At 46.6% G+C, this 23,273-nt stretch overlaps 1 protein-coding gene across 2 annotated transcripts in view; it reads left to right on the top strand.

Annotated features, from left to right (window-relative positions):
* Positions 1–23,273, top strand: part of Smoc2 (SPARC related modular calcium binding 2) — a 129,959-nt gene that overhangs the window by 94,536 nt on the left and 12,150 nt on the right. For both annotated transcript variants that reach the window (XM_076926572.1, XM_076926573.1), the window contains exons 8-9: positions 38–224; positions 6,563–6,645. In XM_076926572.1, coding sequence (XP_076782687.1) covers positions 38–224; positions 6,563–6,645 — 270 coding nt within the window. The remainder of the gene's footprint in view (positions 1–37; positions 225–6,562; positions 6,646–23,273) is intronic.

The following is a 23,273-nucleotide window of genomic DNA, read 5'->3' as shown; positions in this document are numbered from 1 at the left end:
ATGTCTGCTCACTCCCCATTTCTTCCTACCCTTGCAGCATCCTCCTGTGATCAGGAGCACCAGTCAGCTCTTGAGGAAGCCAAGCAGCCCAAGAACGACAATGTTGTGATCCCCGAGTGTGCACATGGCGGCCTCTACAAGCCAGTGCAATGCCATCCATCTACTGGATACTGCTGGTGTGTACTGGTGGACACTGGGCGGCCCATTCCTGGGACCTCCACAAGGTAAACTGCATCCCCATGGAAGCTGGAGAGGAGATGGCTGGGTTATGGAGTCAGCAAAGTGGAACCTGCTGCCAAGATTCTTTCTACTATGGGCTCAGCTCTTGTTAAACTCAGTGTCACAGTCTAAGTGACATAGGAATTCTGCCCTCTGTTATTTGTGCTCCCGCTGCTTACGAAGAGTTATTTTGGCCATGGGAAGAAAAGTGTATCGTTAGCAGTCATGGGCCATCAAGTATGAAGCAGAGAAGGGTTCAACTCTAGGAAAGAACATTTGGACTCCTTTTCTTGCTGCTGGCTTTGGCCAGAGAGGTTAAATATTTAAGAAGTCAGAGAAGTCAAATGCCTCAAATAGCTTTTTGTAGAATGGAAATATTTGCATCTCAAGATTATCATTTAAAGAGAAGAATGTGTGAGGACTAAAGAGATGGCTCGGTGATTAAGAGCACCGGCTGTTCTTACAAGAGAGCACTTGGGTTCAATTCCCAGCACCCACATGACAGCTTACAACTGTCTGTAACTCCAGTTCCAGGAGATCTGAAATCCTCATACAGACATTTATGCAGGCAAAACATCAATGTGTATCTAAAAAAGCGATGGGGAGGGAGGGAGGGAGGGAGGGAAGGAGAGAGAGAGAGAGAGAGAGAGAGAGAGAGAGAGAGAGAGAGAGAGAGGAATGTGCAAGGCAAGAGTGATCAGTGTTATTTGTGGTTTGCTTATATTTTCTGTCAGTTTGAACAAACAATTATGTTTTCTTAGAATACCAGCAGGAGCTAGTACATGTGTGTTGAGTATCCAATGAGTGTCTCTCTTCCTCTAAGTGTCTCCTAAAAGTGTCACCTCTGTCTCTGCCTTTTATATGTCTCACTTCTAAGCCATGCCTTTTGGTCACACCTTTAATCATGCCCTTAGGTCTTGTCTCTAAATCTGATCTCTACACTTCTAAGTCACTCTCTTAAGTTACACACCTTTAATCTCACACACCTTTAATCTCACACACCCAAGGTATCTAAACCAAGATTATCAGAGTGTGCTCAGCTGTTGTAGGCTATTGTAATCCAAGTCTCATGTCAGGGTATATGGCTCAAGATGGCTGCAAAGCTGATAGCCGCTTTCTGATCAGCTTTCTGAGTATGGGGGTGATCTTCCTCCATACTTGAGCCTCTGACTCCCTTACCATGCATCACTCGGGGAACAGTAGTCCCCTGCCAGCTGCCGACTTGGCTCCATGCACACTTCTATCATAGAGAAGAAGCAACCCTGGCAGATGTTTTCTAAGTTGGCTAACGAACATCCTTACACAGTCAAACCCAGCACTCCTCCAGATGGCTCCGAAATGGTGACATCAGCATTTGTAAGGCTATTCCCGGAGAACCGGAGACCAGTTTAGATTGCAGCTGAGTAGAAAGCCAGGCACTCTCTTTCCTCTGTGAAGACTTTTCCCGGGTATCAGGCCAAACAGGACAACCTGAGGCTCCTGTTTCCATGTTGGCCTGATGGTGGACTGTCCTCCCCAAGGTTCAGGAAAGGGCTCACCCTGAACCAAACTGAGAGGGCTGCTCAGATTGTCGTCTTCCTCTGTATCACACTTTCTTCCATCCACTAAACCAAAGCCAGAAGATGGTTTAGGTCCTTTGGGAATGAAGATGTAGAGGGTTGTGATTTGTGTGGATGCTGGGAATTGAACCCACATCCTCTGGAAGAGCAGCTGGTGCTCTTAGCTGCTGAACCATCTCTCTAGCCCCAAGGCAGTTTGTCTTTTTGACAGTAAGATTACCCCTCCCTGGAGGCTGATGGACATGCTCAATTGCAGTCTCACTCCTAGGCTGATACCAGCCCAGCCAGAGTAGAGGGAGCCATTTATTATGGTTCCTTCATTAAGCACAGGGCAGGGTCAGGTGTCAGTATAATAAACTCTGCTTTATGAGGAAATGAGAAGATGTCACCTGTAGTATCTGATAGTCCTCTAACTGTTGACACCAAAGTGGAGAGCGATTCAGAGGTGGGCAGGGGCAGGTGGGATCTCAGCTGGTCTCTGCCTGACCAGCCTTTCTAGGTAGGGGAAAGATGAATCTATGAGGTAGAGGTGTCGGGAGGGATGCAGAACGTTCAGCTGGAGCAGGGAAAGCAGTGCAGAGAGCAGAGTTTTCAGACTCAGGTCCAGGATCACACCTCCTACAACAGCCCTGATGGATAGGGCTGGCTGGTGTTGTGCACTTGCTCAGTGGTGGTGAGAACATGTCCTGGCTTCCCTTTCTTCCATTTCCTGTCAGTAAACACTGGAATGATTTGAATGGCCTTGGTGTTCCAGGCATAATGTCGTAGGACAGGGGCTCGGTGAATGCAGAGGATGAACACCAGGGCTTCCTGAAGGAAAGGGGTGGTGGTGACAGAATGGGTCCATGGCTGAGGAAATGTTTTGGATGAAGATTAATCTGGAGGGCATTGAGCAAGAACAGGGACTTGGGGCACAGAGTAACAGAGTAGCTGGGTGTGGCCTCTGAGCTGGTAACACTGTAGTGAAACAGCAGGACTTTCTTGGGGAGCACAGTGTGAGGGGGACACAGTGATGCCCAGCACACTTTGGCTAGAAGGCAGAGCATCACCTGGCAGCTTTCAGACAACACTGAGCAAGACAAGCGTGGTTCAGGCCACCAGGGAAGCCCTGGCTTGCACTTGCCCTAGATAGAGCTCAGGACTTGCTTTCCCTGTCTTCTCCCATGCTTCCCCAGGAGGATTCCTTGACCTTGGAAACAGGAAGCTGCAAGTGTCCAACACTTTGCCATTTATAAGCCATCTCTCTGTCCTTATGTACCACATAGGAATAAGGTGCTTCTGTTGTGGGATTGAGTCAAAAATCACCCACACTGGGCTGTCCATCCTTGTAAAGCTGACCTTTCCCCTGGATCAGACAGGAAGTTGGGATGGTAGATCTTGCAAATTCCCCTGCCCCTTTGGGTCAAGATTGACATTCTGATCATATTTTATATGGTCTTGCATGGAGTTAGGGCACACTTGCAGGGCACTGTTGCCAGGCCCGGTGGTGGTACCGAAGCGGGAAGAGTGGCAGGTTTCTACCTGGCTGTTGTCCAGTAGTAACAGGGGCTCAGAGAAGGCTATAGGATTCCTTGTATCGGCGGACTGCCAGCTCCTCCATTAGTGCGGGAACAGACTTCCCTTTCACCTTTGTGAGGGCTGGCTCAGGCTTTGTCCACCTGCCTGGTGCTGCAGTCTGGCCCCATTAGCCTCAAGACAGCCTCAGCTCTGACCTCAGTGCTGTGCACAGTGGCCACGTGCATGTGGCCATATGGGCGTGAAATTGCACTTCTCCATGGCGGCAAGCCTGGTATCTGATGGGCAGCCACAGACAGGCAATGTTCTTTTTTTTTTTTTTTTTTTTTTTTTTTTTTTTTTTTCCTTCTCCTTTTGTGAAGTAAGTGCTGTTGAGAGAACAAAGTCTTTTGCAGCCAAATTCACTTTGGTAAACCCACAAGTTCCGTTCCAGGTTACCGTTTCTGCGCTGGCAAGCCTTTCTTCATGCTCTCTCAAATGTGCAGAACACAGTTACTTCAATGTGCTCTTCAAATGTCAGCACCACTGAAGACTCAAGATAGTTCAGCCCCAAGTTAGAGCAAAGATCAAATGAGTTGGAACGGGCCAGCAGATGGCCTGGCTCTCTGACTGTGTGGACCACATGAACCCTGGAAATAAAGCTTTCTGACACTGTAGGACAGGCCATGGCTCACACACATATCATGGGACTGCTGGTTTGGGGTTGTACACCATCAGTTAGGAGTGGAGATACATGCTCACGTCTCTGTAAGTTGTAGGTCACTAGCACAGATGACAGTTCTACCTTACCCCTAACCCTCCAGGGCATTTATTTTCTCTGACTTCAGCATCACTCAGGAAATAGTGGTTAGTGACCCGTAAGGCAGCTGAGTGCGTTCACTATTGTCTTCAGATGAATTTTGACTCCCGTCTGATGCCATGGCCCTGGGCAGCAGAAACCAACTGAGTAGGGGGTCCCTCCACTGCACCGTCACTGCCCTGGGGCTGTGGATGCTTCATGCTGTCTGGCACTGAGTCTCTGTGTTTTCAAAGAATATAGGCTAGTGGTTTTGGGGAAGGATATGGTAGTTTGACTGTGACGGTGCGTCGGGGACTCTAATTTTGGAAGCCATGTTTCAGAAAGATGTGAAGTTGGTGGAAAGAGGACACTGATTTCTCTGGGGTCAAAGCTGTGCCACAAGTAGTAGTAGTAGTAGTTGTTGTTGTTGTTGTTGTTGTTGTTGTTGTTCTTCTTCTTCTTCTTCTTCTTCTTCTTCTTCTTCTTCTTCTTCTTCTTCTTCTTCTTCTTCTTCTTCTTCTTCTTCTTCATAGCATTTTGTGAGATTTGTCAAGGCCAGCCTCAGACCCACTCTATAGCCAAAGGCACCTTGAACTCTCTTTAAAAAATTAGTGTGTGTGTGTGTGTGTGTGTGTGTGTGAGAGAGAGAGAGAGAGAGAGAGAGAAAGAGAGAGACAGACACCGAGACAGACAGACAGCAGAGAGATAGAGACAGAGAGACAAAGGGAGAGGGAGAGAGAGAGAGAGAGAGAGAGAGAGAGAGAGACAGACAGACAGACAGACAGACAGACAGACATGTCACATCATGCATCTGGAGCTCGGAAGACAGCTTTCTGTAGTCTGTTTTCTCCTCCGGCAGTGAATTTTGGGGATTGAATTTGGGTTGTTGGATTTCTGTGGCAAGAGTTTCTATGCTTAACCCTGACATCCCTGCCTAGACTTCCTGTCTTGTCTCTACTTCCTGAGTTCTGGGACTATGGGAATACCACCATGCTCAGTTTCAGAAGAGTTAAAGGAGTGTCTCCTGATGAGAAATTTCATTTTCTCTTATTTTCTATGGTAGGAAAACAAATGAAAGAGGAAAAGTGAAGCTGAGTAAGTGTGCTCTTCCAGCCCTTCCTGCGAGTGGCAGGGAAGTAGCCAGCGAGAAAGGAGGAGGGTCCTGTAGAAGTCTGTCATTTCCTAACTGAAAGTTTGCAGCCCTAGGACCTAGAACATTCCATACATACATACTCCTGTTATCTCCAACCTGGCTTCTCCTTTCCTAGCTAGTGCTCCCTTAGTCTACACAGTGCTCCATGAGGGAGCACCTCCTGTCCATCACCTACCTGTATGCAGCACCCCAGTCCCTAAGAAGACGTCTCCAAAGTAGGATCAATGAATGAGGCTTGGACAAAGGGGGTTATAATTGTGGGAAACAGACTCAGTCAGTGTTGAAGGCTGGCACCTACTGGTAGCTGGGAGGGAAGGATCATGGGTCACACCTTTCATTAGATGGTATAAGTCAGCAGAATAGGTTGTTATAGATACCTGTGGGAGGATGAGACCCTACCTCACTGGGATGGGCTCTTCTGTCCCCCACACCTTGTCCTTGCTGAGGCAACCCATCCTTGACCTCACAGTGAGAGGGTAAACGTACAGAGGGAGAAAGTAGTCTCTGGAACAGGACTCCACCACAGCAGTTACACAAGCCCGGGGCTAGGGGAGTGTCAGGAAGCTGTTGAGCAAATCAGAGGTATATCTGGGCTTGGACCAGAAACATTCAGGCAGCAAGTGCCTCCAGGCAGAAGGTATGGGCAGGCCTTCTGTGGCTTGCTACTAACTCCTGGTCAAACCCACAGCATGCTACCTCCTTCCTTTCTTCTTTCTTTTTATTTGCTCTTTAAAAGTTTGGCCAAATTTCTGTAGCCCCACGAGTTGGATTGAAAAGTAGTTGGTCTTTCAATGACATAACCATGGTGTCCAAGTTCTTTCTGAGACCTTGGCTTCTTTCTGCAGGTAGCCAAGGAACAAACCCTTGCCCCACTTAATGCCCATGATCCTCACTTGTGTGCATTTGAAAACACCCCAAGAGGCAGCTGAGCAGAACACTTGCTTTTCATAAAGACGCAAAGTAGAAGATGGGGGTGGGGGCATGGGTGTCTAGAAAGCACCAGACAAGACTCTTTTAACCAGATTAAAGGGGGCAAGCCTGACCATGTGTATCAAGTCCTCTTTGTCTGATGACTGTGAATATAAGTTGATTTAGGAATGTTTGCTCAAGCCAACAAGGAGTGAAATCACAGGGCTGTGATAAAACAGTAGAGCTTATGAAACGTTCTGGGAATATATATATATATATATGTGTGTGTGTGTGTGTGTGTGTGTGTGTGTGTGTGTGTATGTATATATGTGTATACATATACATATATCTTGTTAGATATGAGAAACTGAAGACAACTCCAACTCCGGCTCTCAATCCCACTCTTCTGTCTTATCACCCTGCTCCTAGGTATGAGCAGCCCAAGTGTGACAACACAGCCCGAGCTCACCCAGCGAAGGCCCGGGACCTGTACAAGAACAGACCACTGCAGGGTGAGTACAGCATCCCTAGGGGTCAGGCAGCTTGGTATCCACTAAGGACCACATGTAATGTGGGATGGAGAAGCCCAGTGGACCCTGAGCCTGTAACTCCTCCTAGAGCTCGAATCCCAGCAGACATGGGAGCCCATGTAAGAGACAGGTAAGACACACACTGATCTCAGAACTAACTGAAATTTGGCAATGTGGAAATGACTACCAGTACATGACCAGACACATAAGGGAAGAGGGAAAAATTGTCCCTAAAGCGAGAGCCTCCCATCACTATGAAAAAAATCCCTCCTGGGAGTTTCTGCAACACTTCACTCTGTGGGGGATGGGCCCCTTGACAGGACTCTTCATTGAACTGGCATTTGAAGCTGGCTGTTGTCTTTAATAACACAAGTCCATCTGTATACCAAGTGAATTTAACTGCCAAGACTGTTTGAGATTAAACAGAGAGTAGATTTAAACTTACAATGAATCAGAGTTTTTTTTTTTTTTTTTCCTGGAAGATGCTTTTCGGGTGTTTGCTTTCTCAAAGGGCATCCTCTGTCTATGACTGAGGACCAAGGGCCTCCTCTACATTGACGTCACAGGTGAACTCGATGCCATAAGTACCATGCATGGAAGAAGCTCTCCGCTTTGTTCTATTTGTTCTATGGTTGTTTTCCCTTTAAGTGTCTGCAGTAGATGCTCCATCAGAGTCTCCAGGCTCCAGCAGCCTACGCTGTAAATACCTCCATGGCAGGCAAGGTTGGTCTGGTTTCCTCCTGTCAGGAGAAAGACCTCCTGTGGTAATTCTCTGCAATTCCTTCATAGTTTGGACTGTATTGATTAAATGGGTAATTTTTAAAAGGAAAAACATTTGCATAAACAAACAGAGAAGGACAGCATACCCACATTTCCTTACGGACCAATAGTACCATCTGCGCATGCTCACAGCCGAGGAGCAGCTGGTCTAGCCCTGCTGTGGGGAGGCAGCCACAATTTCCTCCCAGCATGGTTAGTAGTAGAACACCTCCTGCTCTGATGATCTTGACCAAAGCTTTCTGCTGCTTCTCAATTCCTGTCCACCCATAGGTTCAGAAACCTGCAGGTGACGTCATCTTAAGGATATCATTCCTAACTGTGGATAGCTTCTTGTTTCTTGCTTCCTGAGTCAGGGATTGAGACAGAGAGGACCAGGTTCAGGGTGAATCTGGCCTAGACACCCTGCCTGGGACATTTGCATATGAATGCTTTGGTCTTAGACCTCTCAGCTGGCCCAGGGGCCTAAAGAGTACTTTCCCACAAGTGGGCCAGAGGCTTTCTGGCCTAAGGAGTACTTTCCAACTAGTATCTAAACCAAATTTTCTTTTGAGGCAATTGCTTACATAGACTTGGCTGGCTTTCAGTTTCCTATGCAGCTGAGGACTGTCTTGAATTTCTGATATTCTTGCTTCTTCCCCACAAGTATTAGATTATAGCCTCTGCCAGCATGTTGACCAAATTCAGGCTTTTTGTATCAGTAGACAGTTTGGTTTCTTAAAAGCAATATGCTTGCTGGATTCAACTAGTCCTCATCGGATCCTATAGAATTCCACTATTTCCTCTGCTGCTAACTACCTACCTTGAAGAACCCAAAACATTGTATTATTAATACAATGCCTTATGACTTCTTAGCTCCGTGGCTCTCTGCCTCTATGAACGCCACAGGTTACTGTCCGGTGAAGCTTCCCTTTGCTTCTTTCATGGTGGGTTTACATACTTTAGGTGGCTACTGTTCTTGATTCAAAGATGGGGGGGGTGTAAGTAATTTGGTGAGAACCAGTGGCCATCACTATGGAGAACACGACTTGATATCATTGTTCGGCCTGTCGGAAGGTCCTGACGGAAGGTCAGAAGAAGTTACTCAGAGGAGCCAACACTCAGCACATAGAAGAGGTCTTATGTAGAGTCAAGGCAACCACTGCACTTTTCTGGCACAAGGGGAAAGAACCATGGAGACTTACCATCCCTATGTCCTAGCCCTGGAGAGGTCAGCGATTCTGCAGCCCCAGAATGTTTGCGACTCCCACTTAATCACTTTCATTAGTTGGACATTATTATCCTTATTAGGAGAGAAATCCAGGAAAGTCCTAAATGAACTCCAGGATGCAGGCTCTTCTTTATGAGGAGAAGAAATTTATTTGCACAATAACCCAGCAGCCACCTGGTAGGTGAAGCTTCGTGTGACATAGGCTGAGGGGTGAGTTTTCTTCTGTGAAGACATGTGTCCCGTTCTGTGTCGCTTTCTTCCAGCTCAGCAGCCTTCAACTCCCATGCCAAGCTGGGAAGACTGCTTGCTGCCCTTGCCTGTTTCGTAGCTCATGCCAGCTGATAGCAAGAGATGACTTTGTCTTTGGGGCCCAGCATCAGGCTGTATGTGGAGAGAGGTGGTTCCTCAGAGTTTTCTCATGTCAGGGGCTTCTGTCAGGTTGTCTTATGGTGGATTTAAGAAAAGGAAAAATCAGGTGAATAGAAACACAAAATAGTCACAGGGTCATTTTTTCCCCCTTCGGCAAATCTCTCTTCTTTTGCTTCTAATAAAAGTAGCTCATGCAGAGTGGCTAGAGAAGTAGATCAGTGGCCAGTAAGAGCTATAGCTTTTGCTGAAGACCTGGCTTCGGTTCCCGGCACTCACATCTGTGCTTCACACCGTTATTCCAGCTCCAAGGCCATTTGATGTTCCTGCATCCATGTGCGTATAGCCACATACAAACATAATTAAACATTAAGTTTTAAAGGATCTTTAAAAAGCTCCTGGGTGTTTTGAGCAATGTACCTGCCCCCTTTCCTCCACCTATACCACTCTTCCTGTTGAGGCCCACATTCTGCCTCAACACTTTGCCTCAACACTTTTGGGGCTAAGTGCTCTGGTCAAGAGAGAGAATGGGGCTCTTGGGGCAAGAGACACGAAGAATGGAGACAAGACAGGGTGTGATTCAGTCTCTTCTATTTTCTCAAGTCTCCCTTATTGAAGGGAATTCTGAGGTATTTATATACACAAGCAGGAGAACACAGGTGAAAACATTTTACCACGTGCACCATACAGCTGAGGTCACTAAACATCAAAACAAGCTATGTGGGATAAACAATATATTTATCAGAGTGTGCTTCAGCTGTTATAGGCTTTTGACAACCAACTCTTTCATCAGGGTATATGGTTCCAGATGGCTGCAAAGTTGATCTAGCCGCTTTCTACTAAAGTCGGCTCCCAACACTTCCTATCCTCATACTCTCTTGAGACTAAAGAGTTACTTGTGAGGAATTCAGTGTAATCTCTTTTGGAAATTTGTTCCCTTCTTCTTTCAGGACTCACTTTCCAGGGATATCCTCCCTGCCTCACCATCAGCATGCACCTGTCTGGAGTACTGCGTTGGGTGCCAAAAATGTTGTGGCCCTCTCCACTCCATGCTTAGTGGCCACTGTTTCCCGGCCCAAGCTGCCACTCCGGTCTGTGGGTCAGGGTCTATCGAGAGAGAGAGTGGGGATTAAGGGGAAGAGACGTGAAGAATGGAGACAAGACAGAAGTTCTGATCAAGTCTCATTTATTGAAGGGAAATCTGGGGTATTTATAGGCTTTTGCTACGTGCCTTGTGAGTGCGTGGATACCATGTGCCTTGCAGGTGTTGATAGCACATGGATAGCACGTGAACAGCATGCCTTGCAGGCATGGATACCACGTGCGCCTTGCAGCTGGGGGCAGTAAACAGCAAAACAAAATATGTGGGATATCAGAGTGTGCTTCAGCTGTTGTAGGCTGTTGAAAAATAAGTCTCATGTCAGGGTACATGGCTCAAGATGGCTGCAAAGCCGATAGCCGCTTTCTGCTAAAAGTCGGCTCCCAACAGTACTGCTCTGTACCCAGGGCTTGAGATACCCGGTGATGGTGTGGATCTACTCTTTTTGTTCCTTTCTTGTACCTCACAGGTTCCCTTGGGTGAGACACGGCCTTCCAACTTCCTTCTGTCAGTGCAGAGGCCATCAAATACGATAGAATAAGGGATCCAGAGTCTCTTCCTCTTGCCATCCTTTGGCAACCCAGTGTTGAGAAACATTGTTGGCTTGAATCAGCATCAGCCTCTTTCTATTTTAATTTTTGTTTTTGTTGAGATAGGTTTCGTGAAACCTACACTGCCCTCTAGTAACTCACTGCATAGCTGAAGGTGACCTTTGAACTCTCAGTCCTCTTGACTCTACCTCTTGCTAGAGTGCAAGTGTGTACTGCACTGCTGCATTTATACGGCACTGAGGACTGGACTCGGGGATCTGTGGCATGTTAGGCAAGCATTCTACCAACTGAGCTACGAGCCTAGCCTATGACATAAGGCTTTGAACTAACAAACCCTTCCATAGTGGGAATGGTAACTGATCCTGGAATTTTACTGCCTTCTTTATACCTCAGCTCTTTCCACCCAGTGAAAAGAGGAAGAGACTCGGGAGTGTGTTCTCTACTTGGCAGCTCACAGCAATCGCAGGCGTAATTATAACCCTCAACTCAAACCATCAAGCCGACTTCTATCTTTTCCAAGCAATATTTTAGCACGATTCTAAAGTGCTCCAAAATTAATTATGACTTTCTGAGGCAGCAGAAAACAATCCTCACCTCGCCCTAGGCTCAGCTTAGCTTGCTTTCCAAAGGTAATTAGACCCTAAGCTATGCATTCTTGCCAGGTGGAGAGGTTGGTGTTTAACCTTTCTTGCCAAGTGGATGGGCAGACAGCAGACAGCACTTTCCACAGTCAGGGGATTCCCTGACAGTGGGAGAGATGGCAACATTTCTCTTTTAAAAACTAAATGTCAACTTTTATGATTTCTCCTGTCAGGTTAAGTGCTGAATTCAGACATGAGTCAGCTGAGAACAAGGTGACTTTATACTTGCTAATTTATTATCCGTTAAAATAAAATGTTGAGACAGGGTCTTATATAACCTATGCTGACCTTGAATTTGTTATATAATGAAGGACCACCTTGAACTCCAGATCCTTCTGCTTCACCCCATGGGTTCTGGGATTACAGACATGTACTTCTCACTTGTTTTCTGTGGTGCTGGAGAAGCCAAGCTAAGGCCTCCTGCATGTTCTGCTGACTGAGCTACAGCCCTAACCCATACTATGCCTTACACACAATCCTGTACACTTGAACATAAGGGTGAAGCTGTGTGTGTGTCCTGTGCTTACACAAGCTTGTTCCTGCCATCACACACACACACACACACACACACACACACACACACACGTATCCTGTGCCACCTTCCTTCTACCAGGCAGGGAGAGGGGGGAGTTGGTACCAGGTCTGTGGTGGATCCTAGTGACAAAGAGTCTGAGAGGCTTATTGACCTTACCCATAGACCCCATCTTTATAAGCAGCAGGGCCAGCTTTACCTTAGGGACTGGACACACACACAGCAGCATCCTGTGTTCGGATGGGCCTTCTCAGTTTGCTATTCTGTGTTCACCACCGTGAACATCATCCTGGAGATAGCAGCCTTGTGTGGATAGCTCTACACCGGGCCCACTAAGCAGCTAGCCGTGATTAGTGGTAACACGGCAGTGACTCACATGTATGTCATCCACAGAACCAATGCCATGATGTTTAGAAAGCTTTGGTGAGCTGGGAGAGTCAGCTAGCAAAGGGCTTGGGAGGAGAGGGAAGGTATAAACCAAACTAGCTTGGTGGGACACCAGGGAGGTCAGGTGGACCACAAGGGGTACCTTCCGATCCTCATTCAGTGAGCATGGTTCATGCAGCTAGGCCCAGCTGGGAGCACTGTAGAGAGCTGGAGGCAGCAGCAGAATTCAAACACATTTCCCATCACATGGATGGTGATCCAGGGGTGCTGAGGTTCACTGGGTTTAAAAAGGGCCAGCTTTCAAAAACCATCTAAATATCCCAAAAATCTGAGGTCTTCAGTCTGATTTCTTGTTTCCCAACATTTTAATATAATGAATACATCACTCACAAGATACCCATGGACTTTCCCTAGTAGCCCAGGGCCAGTGAGTGTTAAGTGACACATGAACTGACAGGAGGGACATTCAAAAGAGAAGTCTAGGAGTCCTGGCTCTGGGCCGGCTCTTTGACGAAGCGCTCCACCAGCTGTAGCTGCTTAGAACTGTGTTCATCACTTCGGCTGCGCAGGTTTATCACCAGTTACGTGATAAGCTACTTGACCCCGACGCAATGGAGAGTAGTGTTTACGAAGAAATGAGACAGAAGGAAATGTAAGTCACTCTCAGTCCCCCAAAGAAGCATCGCCCAGACGAGTTAGCAGAGTAAACGGTGTTTCAGAGGCAGCTTCAAAAACATACATGGACACACTGTCCTCAGGCAACACCAAATATGTTTAATTGTTTAATTGCTGCTAAACAATCTTCATTCTATTACAAATATTTCCTCCCTCTTTATTAAAGCCATTTATCTAAAATAACCTAGTTGGAAGAAATGACCAGCTTGCTGTCCTCTGACCTTAGCTCTCTTTATCCATTTAGGCTTTGCTCGGGACTAACCTGATTTTTTTTTTTTTTTTTTTTTTTAAAAGACTCTGCAATAGCCAAGTTGAAAGCTCCTCATAATGCATCCATTCAATGAACCTAAGTGGATGGCTTAGGCAGAAAGGTGCTGCAAGGGTCCTGCGTCAGCAGGCAGGTATATGAGCACACTTCTCGGGTGCTGATTTCTGAGGCAGGATCCCTCGCTGGTTAAAGCTCACTCATTAGGCTGCCTGGCCACCCAGCCTTCGCATTCATTTGTTTTACCTTCCCTGCACTTGGATTCCGTGTGCTTGCTGTAACGCCTGGCTTTGTGTGTATGTGTGTGTGTGTGTGGGGGGGGGGGGGGGGGGTTCTGGAGAGCAAACTCAACCTTCATGCCTGCAGGGCAAAGAGTTTACTGACTGAGCTCCCCCCACCCCCCAGCTTCATTCTCTGCATAAGCCTCAGCCCCAACTCTCATGTACTTTCCTCTGATGGCTCCTGAGCTGGTCTTATTTCTGGGATGGTTTGGATTCCAGAGTGTAGTGACAACCTTCAAGTGTCCCATGTCCCAGGCTGGTGAGCTGTGAAGTGAGGTGACACTCTTAGCTTGTCATGTTGGCTGCTGCCTCGCCTCACCAGGTGAAGCCACTCAGACACTGTTTGTTTCCTTCTGCTGTCTTTCTTTTCACTCCTACTAAACCATTTTCTGAAATCTGACATCAACTTTTACCCTCAGTACCCTTGTGTTTTGAATCAAGAGCTGGTCAGAATGTTACTCCTCTTTGACAATGTGAGTTGTTCCTTTCCAACATTGTGTGTGTGTGTGTGTGAGAGAGAGAGAGAGAGAGAGAGAGAGACAGAGAGACAGAGACAGAGAGACAGAGACAGAGAGAGAGACAGAGAGAGACAGAGAGAGACTGAGACAGAAAGAGACTGAGACAGAGAGACACAGAGACAGAGAGACACAGAGACAGAGCTTGGAACTCTTGAGGGTGCAGGTATGGGAGAACCACCTCTACTCTCTAGGAGCTGGGGCTTGAATATCAAGACCATAGTTTCATTACCCCGTAATCCATGCCTCTAGGCAAAAAGAAAAGAGAGAGAATAATAATAGAAATTAATAATAATAATAATAATAATAATAATAATAATAATAATAATAATAGAAAAACTGGGAGAACAGAGATTGGTGTTTGTTAAGATCTCTGTTGATACCTGAGTAGGTTTGGGAAAAATTCTGAGTCCAGATTTATCAGAAGAATAGCTCAGCTCACACCCAACCATGCTGAGAAGGCACAGGCATTAGGAGGTGACAGTCACCTGCTGGAGAAAGTCCAGGTGAGGAGACAGCTACATGCAGCTTCCTGAAGTGATACTGGGCAGGCATATGGGGTTACATCTATAACAGGCTGGGCTATGAAAAGTTCCTGGAAGCAAGAACTGGATCATATTCTTTTTCTAACTTGCTTCAGACCAAGACCTTGGTGCCCATCTGCATAGATCTGTGACAAGCAAACAGGATGCTCCCAGGTAGCCCAAAACAGAAGGAAACATGGTTTACAATGAACAATAGCAGGGCCTGGAAAGTTTTAGACTTTTTTTCCCTCAAATATGATTTAATGTTTCTTTCCAGTTCACTTTTGACTTGTCAAACTGAGGGCAGTCAGTCTCACAGTGAAATGGAGTCTCTCTCTGACAAAGGGTGACGTGGCTGCCCCTTATGTGCTAATTGGCTTTCAGAAATTCCTGGGAAGATTGTGGCTTCGGCTGCTGGCTGCTGCTGGCGGGTGTCATTGCTAGTCTATCTTTTCCCTTGGGTTCTTCGTATCTAATCTGCTTCTTGAGCCTGTGGGATCCCCTTGTCCCCAGACAACAGTTGATGCTTTTCTCAGTCCCCACTCTGCTGTCTTGTCATCAGGGTCTCATGAAGTCAAAGAGGTGCTCAAAGCTTGAGGACCTTGTGATGCCTGTCATGTTGGGACACCTCTGGGGCACACTGGCATGCTTAGCAGAGAGGCTTGCTGTCACTTCACACCTCCTTGTTAGATAGTAACTACTTCCCACCTTCCCTGGGGCAGAGCAGGCAACTTGCTCATTCAATGCCACAGTGGGAATTTTATCTCTGTAATTTTTCTAATGGAGAACTCTTTCTGGAGTAATGAGAGGAATAAAGCAAACACCCTGTTGCTCTGGTCTGGCCTTGAGGTGAATGTTGCCAGCACTCTTCATTCTTGAGACACATACTCTTTTTGTGCAGACTGGCTTCCCAGAACATGCCAGCCCAACATCCTGTGCATGGCATCAGGGAGGCCATATAGCCTCTATATTAGTAGAAGCAGAGAACTGTTTTATGTCAAGAGAATCATCAAAGAGCTGGGCTACTGCCCACCATCCCCTGCAGCTCCCCTGTTGACACTCATACCTACACCTCTACAGCCCACAAAGGGAGGGGTAGACATTTAAGAGTCTGTAAAATCTAGTTTTTTCTCCCAACTATTTAATTCCCAGAAATAAGAACTCTGAGACTAATTATTTATTAATAAACACCTAGGCTATAAGCTTTGGCTTGTTCTCTGACTAATTCGTAAGTTATTATCTTGTTTATTCTAACCTGGGTTCAGCTGCCTGCTGGTTTATATCCATCTTCTCAGCACTCTGGGATTAGTCTCCTCTGCCTCCAATTATTTCCCAGAATTCTCTCCAGATGTCCTACCTCCTATTTCCTTCCTTCACTCATTGGCCATGAGCTGTTTTGTTAACAGGTGATGCTTATAAGAGATTCTTTCTATAAGAGCTAGTGCCTATAGCTGCAGGTGGGACAATTTCTGGGGAGCACTCATGTGTCCTCCAGCAAAGACAGAGTTTCCTCCACCTCTGAGGTCCTGGCTGTAGGAATCTGTCAAAGTCTAAGCACGAGGTGGAGATTCCTGGAAGCCAGTCTTAGCATGTGTGCCCTGAGTCCTTCTCAGAAGCACCCAGTAGGAGCAGGTTCAAATTCTCACCCCTCTATTTTCACACAAGCTCTTGTGTTTGGAGTGATGACCTTTTAATTACCAAAGCAAGAGTCTGAGGGGAGTCTGCAGCAGACAGAGGTCACATACAGTGATTCTCTCTCTCTCTCTCTCTCTCTCTCTCTCTCTCTCTCTCTCTCTCTCTCTCTCACACACACACACACACACACACACACACACACACACACTAAAGGTTAGAAGCTTCAGGACACAGACCTTGCCCGCTGAGGAGCTTGCATTATTTCCTGTAAGGATTGGGGCTGAGAAGTAGGTAATTACATTGTATCAAATACAATCATTCAGATACATTGTGGACCATGATTGTGTAGACTTGGACAGAGGGAGCTCTGCCAGCTGCAGAGTGTCCAGGTTAGCTCCTAGGCAGCTGAGGAGCTGACTGGGAGTCCAGAGAATTCCTAGCTTATATCATGCTTGTGCTCTGCAGGACACATGGGGACCAGGGACAGGAGGGTTAGGTGGATATTGTGTGGCCCAACAGGACTGTATGCACTTGAAGTTGGGTCCAGCCACATCTTGTTGCCTTTGGGAGTCTGGCTCTTTTACCTTGGCATTGGTCTTTGGTCATTTTATTTTTCCATCTCCACTCTTTACATATTAAAAATAAGTAGTGTGTTCTTCAGTTTGGTTGCAAATCCCCAGTTGACCTGCCATGAGGTTTTGTGCACTGCCTTGAGAGACCCAGTTGTCTTAGAAGCAGTCAGTAACTGGGCCCAGAACCCACCTGAGCAGCATATATGTACATGTTTCTACTGCCTGGAACTCGTGCAGGCAGTGTATGCATGTCCCTGCCACCTGGATTCTATGCAGGCCACTCACTCCTACCCCCTCCACAAGTCTGCATACCCTCATCTTACAGATACACACCCCATCTCTTGTTCACCCCTCCACTGAGAGGCCAATGACCCAGAGCTAACAAACAGGTTGTGGGTTGTCAGACACTTGCTTAAGGGAGTGATTGTCCAAGCCATCATGCTGGTTGTGTGGCCCCACAGAACTGCATGCATGCTCTTTAAAGACCAAGAGCAGACATGGTACTGAGAAAGTTCAACCATGCTGTCCCTAAGCCTATGAGTCCCCATGTATACGTTTGTCCTGTTGTATGTAGTGACTTGTGGCCATCAAAGGCCAAAAAGTTTCATCCTGAAACTAAGTTATTACTACTAGAGTCCTGTCAGCAGAGCAACCCAGGCTCTCAACATTCTTTAGGACCGTTATCTGAACTCACCAGGCCCCTGCACTGTAGACCAGCATCTGCATTGGGACTTAAGGCTGCATTTGAAGGCACTTGGTAGTACTTGCCTGATTCTTAGTCTGTAATATGGGTATATAAATTCAGCTCCCTGACTGACCAGTTCCTATGTGTTTGAGTGGACTCTGGAAGTATCTGAACTGTGTGAGCTTGCCTGGCACCTCTGCAGGGAAGAGCATTCTGCCTAGGGTCCTAGTCAGATGCTGACCATGTGAATTCAAGACAAATGGGTCCTTACTGGCTCGTATCAGGGAATCCTAAGAGGAGAATCATGCTTGTCAGGCTCTCCCTGAAGAAATATAGTTACAGGAATGTGTGTGAGGATATGGTCCTATTTCAAGACAGCCCGAAACATAGCCTGAGTGGCAGTGGGCTGGGGAGTAAAGGGCATGTGGCAGTTACCTACACCTCTGCCTATGACTGGACTGGCCCCAAGCTTGCCTCAGGCCTGTGACTGCAGCACCTGTCCTGACTGCCCACCCACTGAAGTGGCCTGTTTGTCCACACTGGGGCAGGAATCATGCCTCACACACAGTTTTTGCTTCATTGTACACAGTAAGGCTCCTCCTTGTCCTCTGTCAGGAAGTGCGTTTAATAACCTGCTTGTCCAGTCACAGTGACTACCATTTCTTCCTGCCTTAGCTGTTGCCATCAAACAGGACTCTACCTTTTACGTGTTAGCCTAGCTCCTACTTCTGCCTCGACTCTCCATCCTCATTTTTTTTTTCATGTTGACTTCCTTCCTACATATTTTACTATAATAGAATGTGTGTCCTTTGCTGAGAAGTTTGGCATTTTCCTAGAGTCAAGCCTTTTCTCCACACAGGCCCTTGCTGTAGGGTACCATGCACTCCCGTGGGCCTGGAGTCCTGCGGCTTTCACTGAAGCTGGAAACGACAGAGAATATGAGAATACTGAGCCCAGTGATGCCCAGACTGATCGCTGTGATCCAAGCCAGGCACAGAACCAGACCGAGAATGTCCCCTGCACATAGGGTATCGGGTCTCTGCTGCTCACAGCCTGTGGTTCTTGTCCAGGTCCCACCACGCGTTTGATATCTGATGTATAGCTTACAGGGACAGGGTGTGAAGCAGACAGGAAGCACATGTGCCAGGACCCTGCACGCTGTGCCACCTCTAAACTAAAGAAACAGGAACCCTGGTGATGATGTAAGCATTATTGGAAGGAAAACATAGCTTCCAGTTTCTCCATCCAGTGGCTGCCTCCCAAGTAAAACTCTAGGGGTATAGAAAATCCTTCAGGTTATTAACGTAACCTATAAATATGTATAAGCACGAGGTGACGACACTTCATTCAGAATGAGACTGGATTCCTGTTCCCTGAAGTACTGGGTTTATGACAGTCTAGGTGAAGGAGTCTGGAGCAAGGCCAGGGAAAGTCTGTGGGAGTTAATGGGTCTCAGCTCTGACAAACAAGCTGAGGGGTGGAATCCAGAGAGAGCCTGTTTGCAAATGGAAAGCCAGCAGCATCTAGCCAGTGTAAGTTATTCCTCCATTTGTATCATAGCCCCTTTCCTAAATTCTAACCCTACTCAAACTGGCTTGTGTAAGAAGGTTTCTACGGGGTTAAGAGAAATGAGCAGAGACCTCCATAAAAAACCCTTGGGGTACTCTGGTCTTTCTCGCACCCCCAGATCTTCCACTGACACCTCACCTGGAGTCCCACCAGCACTGGCACCCATTCAGGTACTTGCTGCTGGAGCTGGCTTTCAGTGTGCCTTATGCCTGATGACCAGGTGGGGGTATATTATCCCATCTCTGAGGGTAAAGGCCAGAAAAGATCCAGGACAGGGAATCAATTCTCACACTTGACCAGAGGGAGAGAAGATGCTGGCCATGTCTTTTGAAAAACTCTTTTTCCTTGATGAACATAATCTTGGCTGCTCTGTTTACTTTGAGAAGACCGCCCTGGGTAGCTAGCATGCCTGTTCTCACCTTATTGCCCCCTGTGTATGGGCACATAGTGTTTGTCCATCTGTTTTCCTGGCCACCAGCATGTGGTTACTCCACCAAGGTTTGCCTGTGGCCTTGACTTCATGTTGTCTGACATGTACACCTTATTTAACTGTCTCCACGGTCTGCTTTTGATTCTTCCTGAACACACATAACCAAGATGGGCAGCTCTCCTGGAGCAGCCCAAACCTTACTCTTTTGTGATTGGCCCTCTACTGTGTGAGGTTCCACACAGAGTCATCAGAAGGTAGGGGCTGTCCCACTGCATGGACTTCGTGAACTCACAGCTTCAAACATTAAATTAAAAAGGCCAGTTGCCACCTGGAAATTTTCAGTCTGTCTGAGATATAGACATATAGACCATCTGGCACCTTTCCATAGGAAGGAATCCCTGCAGTCAAATAGCACTTTTTACATTAACAATACTCTCCTAGCTACAACCCAAGAGTCATCAGGAAATGAGTTAAATTGTTCTGACTTTTATTGAGCAGATACACCACTAAGGGAGCAGTTAGCTCTGAGAGCAGATTAACAGGCACTGGGCCACTGGGTTTTAAGGTGGGATTCTTATCCTCAGTCCGTGGTCCAATTTCCCTGCTGCTATGGAAGTGATATCATGTGTAAGAAGCTAACTCGTCCCTCTGTGCCTGTTGGGTTCTCTTCCTAAACCCTCTCATTCAGTCACCTGATTAGGTTGTCATACTGTGAGAACTCCTGACTCCTACTCTGCCAAGAAGCCGTAAGTCTCTGTCTTTGAGTTTTCTAGGTCAGTATCTGGATGAGCCATGGGAAGATTACAGCACCTTGTTCATTTACAATGAGGATGTTGCATGCATGGCTTCTCTCACCAAGATTTCTAAGGTAGAAAGAATCCAAACACATATGGCTGGGTCTAGTTTCCTAAATGCAACAAACACTGTCTCCAGCCAAGCACCAATAAAGGTTGGAGCTGGCTCCCGTGAGGTTGAATTCATGGTGAGGATACACTGGCTAATGGTGTCGTATTGTATAGAATAGGAAGGAAGGAAGTTCTCATCAGAGGAACCAAGGAGACAGTGTCTTTGAGCTGATTTATTAAGAAGGAGGGAGATGAAAATAGGCAGAGAGGAATGACACCCAGAAACCAGACCTAGGCATCTAGAGTGAAGAAAGCCAAGAGCAGGAGAGCTTGTGTTTTAAAAGAGCTTCCTGTGCTTCCCGTGTGGTCCTGTTGCATTGTGGTGTTAGATATGTTCAATGAGCAGACATTTCACGTAAGTCATTGGCTGGGTCCCAGAAAGATGGGTCAGACAGGCATAGTCTTTTCTTAGAGAATTTGCCACTTTCCTGAACTCTTTCCCTGGGATTTCTTGGGCCCTTTCCCTTGAGTGACAGCCTAGAGGAGAAGAGAACAGTGTGGTGGATAGCCCTAGCCTCTTGTTGTCATGGTAATTCCATTCCTGAGAGGGGCTGTGAAGGAGGAGTGAATCTTGTAAACCTTCTGTCCAATCAAATTTGTTAAATAAAGGCTACAGCCAGTGATTGGGCAGTGGAAGAGGAGTGGGAGGAGCCAGAGGCAGGGAAAGGGGATAAGAGGAGGAGAGCTGTTGGAGTGGGAGAGTTGGCAGTTGGTGGAAGCAGGCAGTTGGTGGAAGCAGGCAGTTGGTGGAAGGAGAGAAGACGAAGAAGAGCCTGACCTACGAAACCACAAGTTGTTAAGAGCTCAGTTGTTAAGAGCTCTCTTAGCCGGGGAATAGTGTAGTTTAATGGTAAATCTGCCCAATCTAGGCATGCAGCATTCATTTGATATTTATTGACTTGTGTCTTTTTTTCTATGGACTTCCTACGGGCAAGAGATTTACCGCAACAAAACAGTTTAGTGACTTGGCCATGTTGTAGATTTAGATAGTGTTTTCTGAAATCATGAGTTAGAGTGTTCCCCTCCCTCCACTCTTCCAGGCTTGATGCTCCAGTGACCTGAAAATGGTAAAGCAGACCGACCCCCTTTAGTCATCTCCTCCCAGGCTTTTCAAATGACAAGAGGCAGCTAGTCCATTGGAGGTTGCTGGGATTAGATGGTGACTAGAGACTGTGGAACACCAGAGACACCTAAGAAGCAGCAACTCTGCCAAAGCCCCATTCCAGTAGCCTCCATAACGAGTCCTTAATTAGTTGTTTTTCTGGAAAATGCTCAGCCATGGGCAGTCATAGTTCTAATTTTCCAGAATACTAATGTCTAATGTGCCAGACACCAATAATTTTGCTATTCACATTTTTTACAAGATAACTATTTTAAAAGCACAAAAACAGAAGCCAGTTGTGAAAACCATCACTCTTCCATCATGAAGGGAATGTTTTTGTTCTTAGTGACTGATATGGCTGTGTGGATATTTGTTATCCACTAAGTATTTTAGTTCAGTGAGTATTCATTTTCTGAAGAACACTGGCATTTCAGGCTTACATAGCCTAGGTGCATGAAGTTAGGCTATTCTATTTTGCATTGGTGTTACCTCAATATTACAGTAATCATAATGATTTTGACCATAATTTTTAAAACTTTGGCTACCCAACCTATTGAGAAAGAAATCATCTTCGTACTATTTCTAAGTTTGGTTGTCAGATAATTAATGTACTTCTTCATTGATATCATTGTGAAATGTTCTGCAAAGGAGAAGGCTGAAGACAGATTTTTACACCTTTGTCTGGCATGGCTCTACCAGACTGTCATTATCCAAGGTGTTTTTTTCTCAATGCTCCTGACCCAGATATAAGCTAGTTAACTCTGTCACTGAGTGGGTGTCTCTGTTATACCTCAATGTCCCACTTGATTCTCCTGGGTCCCAAGTGCGGAAGTTTCCTTTGTCCCCTGCTGTCCTTGAGGAGCCTCCTGAAGCCCAGCAGCTTGTCCCGTTGAGACAAGAGCAATGCATCTTTCTGTGAGTGTTGGTGAGAAACCACATAAGCTCAGTCCTTCTCTTTGAGGACAATAGGTCACAGTGACTAACAGCAAGTGTCTTCATTGTCTAGTTTGCCTTCTCCTGCCACTGGGGACCAAATAAATTCAGGTCTCTCTAGAAAGCTTTACAGGTGTCTATAGCGTGGATAGCACGTGCACCATGCGCCTTGCAGGCGTGGCTACCACGTGTGCCTTACAGGCATGTATGGTGTGGATAGCACGTGAACCGCATGCCTTGCAGGCATGGATACCACGTGCACCTTGCAGCTGGGGGCAGTAAACAGCAAAACAAGATATGTGGGATATCAGAGTGTGCTTCAGCTGTTGTAGGCTGTTGAAAAACAAGTCTCACGTCAGGGTATATGGCTTGAGATGGCTGCAAAACTGACAGCCGCTTTCTGCTAAAAGTCGACTCCCAACACATGCGTGCTCAGGATGTATACAGATGCCACCCACCCAGGTGTTTATGTCTTTAGACATCTCAGCCTGTGTATGTGGTCAGGGCTTGTTCTGCTAGGCCCAAGCCTGTGTACTTTCTCTCCTGGTTGCCTGGTCTCTGACTCTGTCTATAACCATCTATGACATGATTATTCTGCCTCAACTCCATGGCCCCTGGATTACTGGAGTTGCTTCCTGGAGTGCTGTTAGCAATCCAGTGTTTTAAAGACATTGTCAGTTCAGTTCTAGAAGGCTGTTACTTGATAGTTTTTTGGGGACAGTTTCTATACAACGACCTTGGCTCAGGAAAACATCAAGCAGCAGTATATGTTTATTCTGCTGCATGACAGAGTGAGACCAGACCAGACTGGAGTGGGGACCAGGCACCAGAACTGGCTCTGACTCTTGGAAGAGATTTATATTATAGTGACACATTACAAGGTGGAATGTATCCAAAGATGCTCACTCTACTTCAGGAGGCCTGTGACCTTAGATTTTGTAAAAAGGACACAGACA

Source organism: Arvicanthis niloticus, chromosome 28 (genome assembly GCF_011762505.2).
Source record: "Arvicanthis niloticus isolate mArvNil1 chromosome 28, mArvNil1.pat.X, whole genome shotgun sequence".
Classification (NCBI taxonomy): domain Eukaryota; kingdom Metazoa; phylum Chordata; class Mammalia; order Rodentia; family Muridae; genus Arvicanthis; species Arvicanthis niloticus.
The sequence above is the reverse complement of the archived record's forward strand: the minus strand, read 5'-3'. Positions and strand labels throughout refer to the sequence as shown.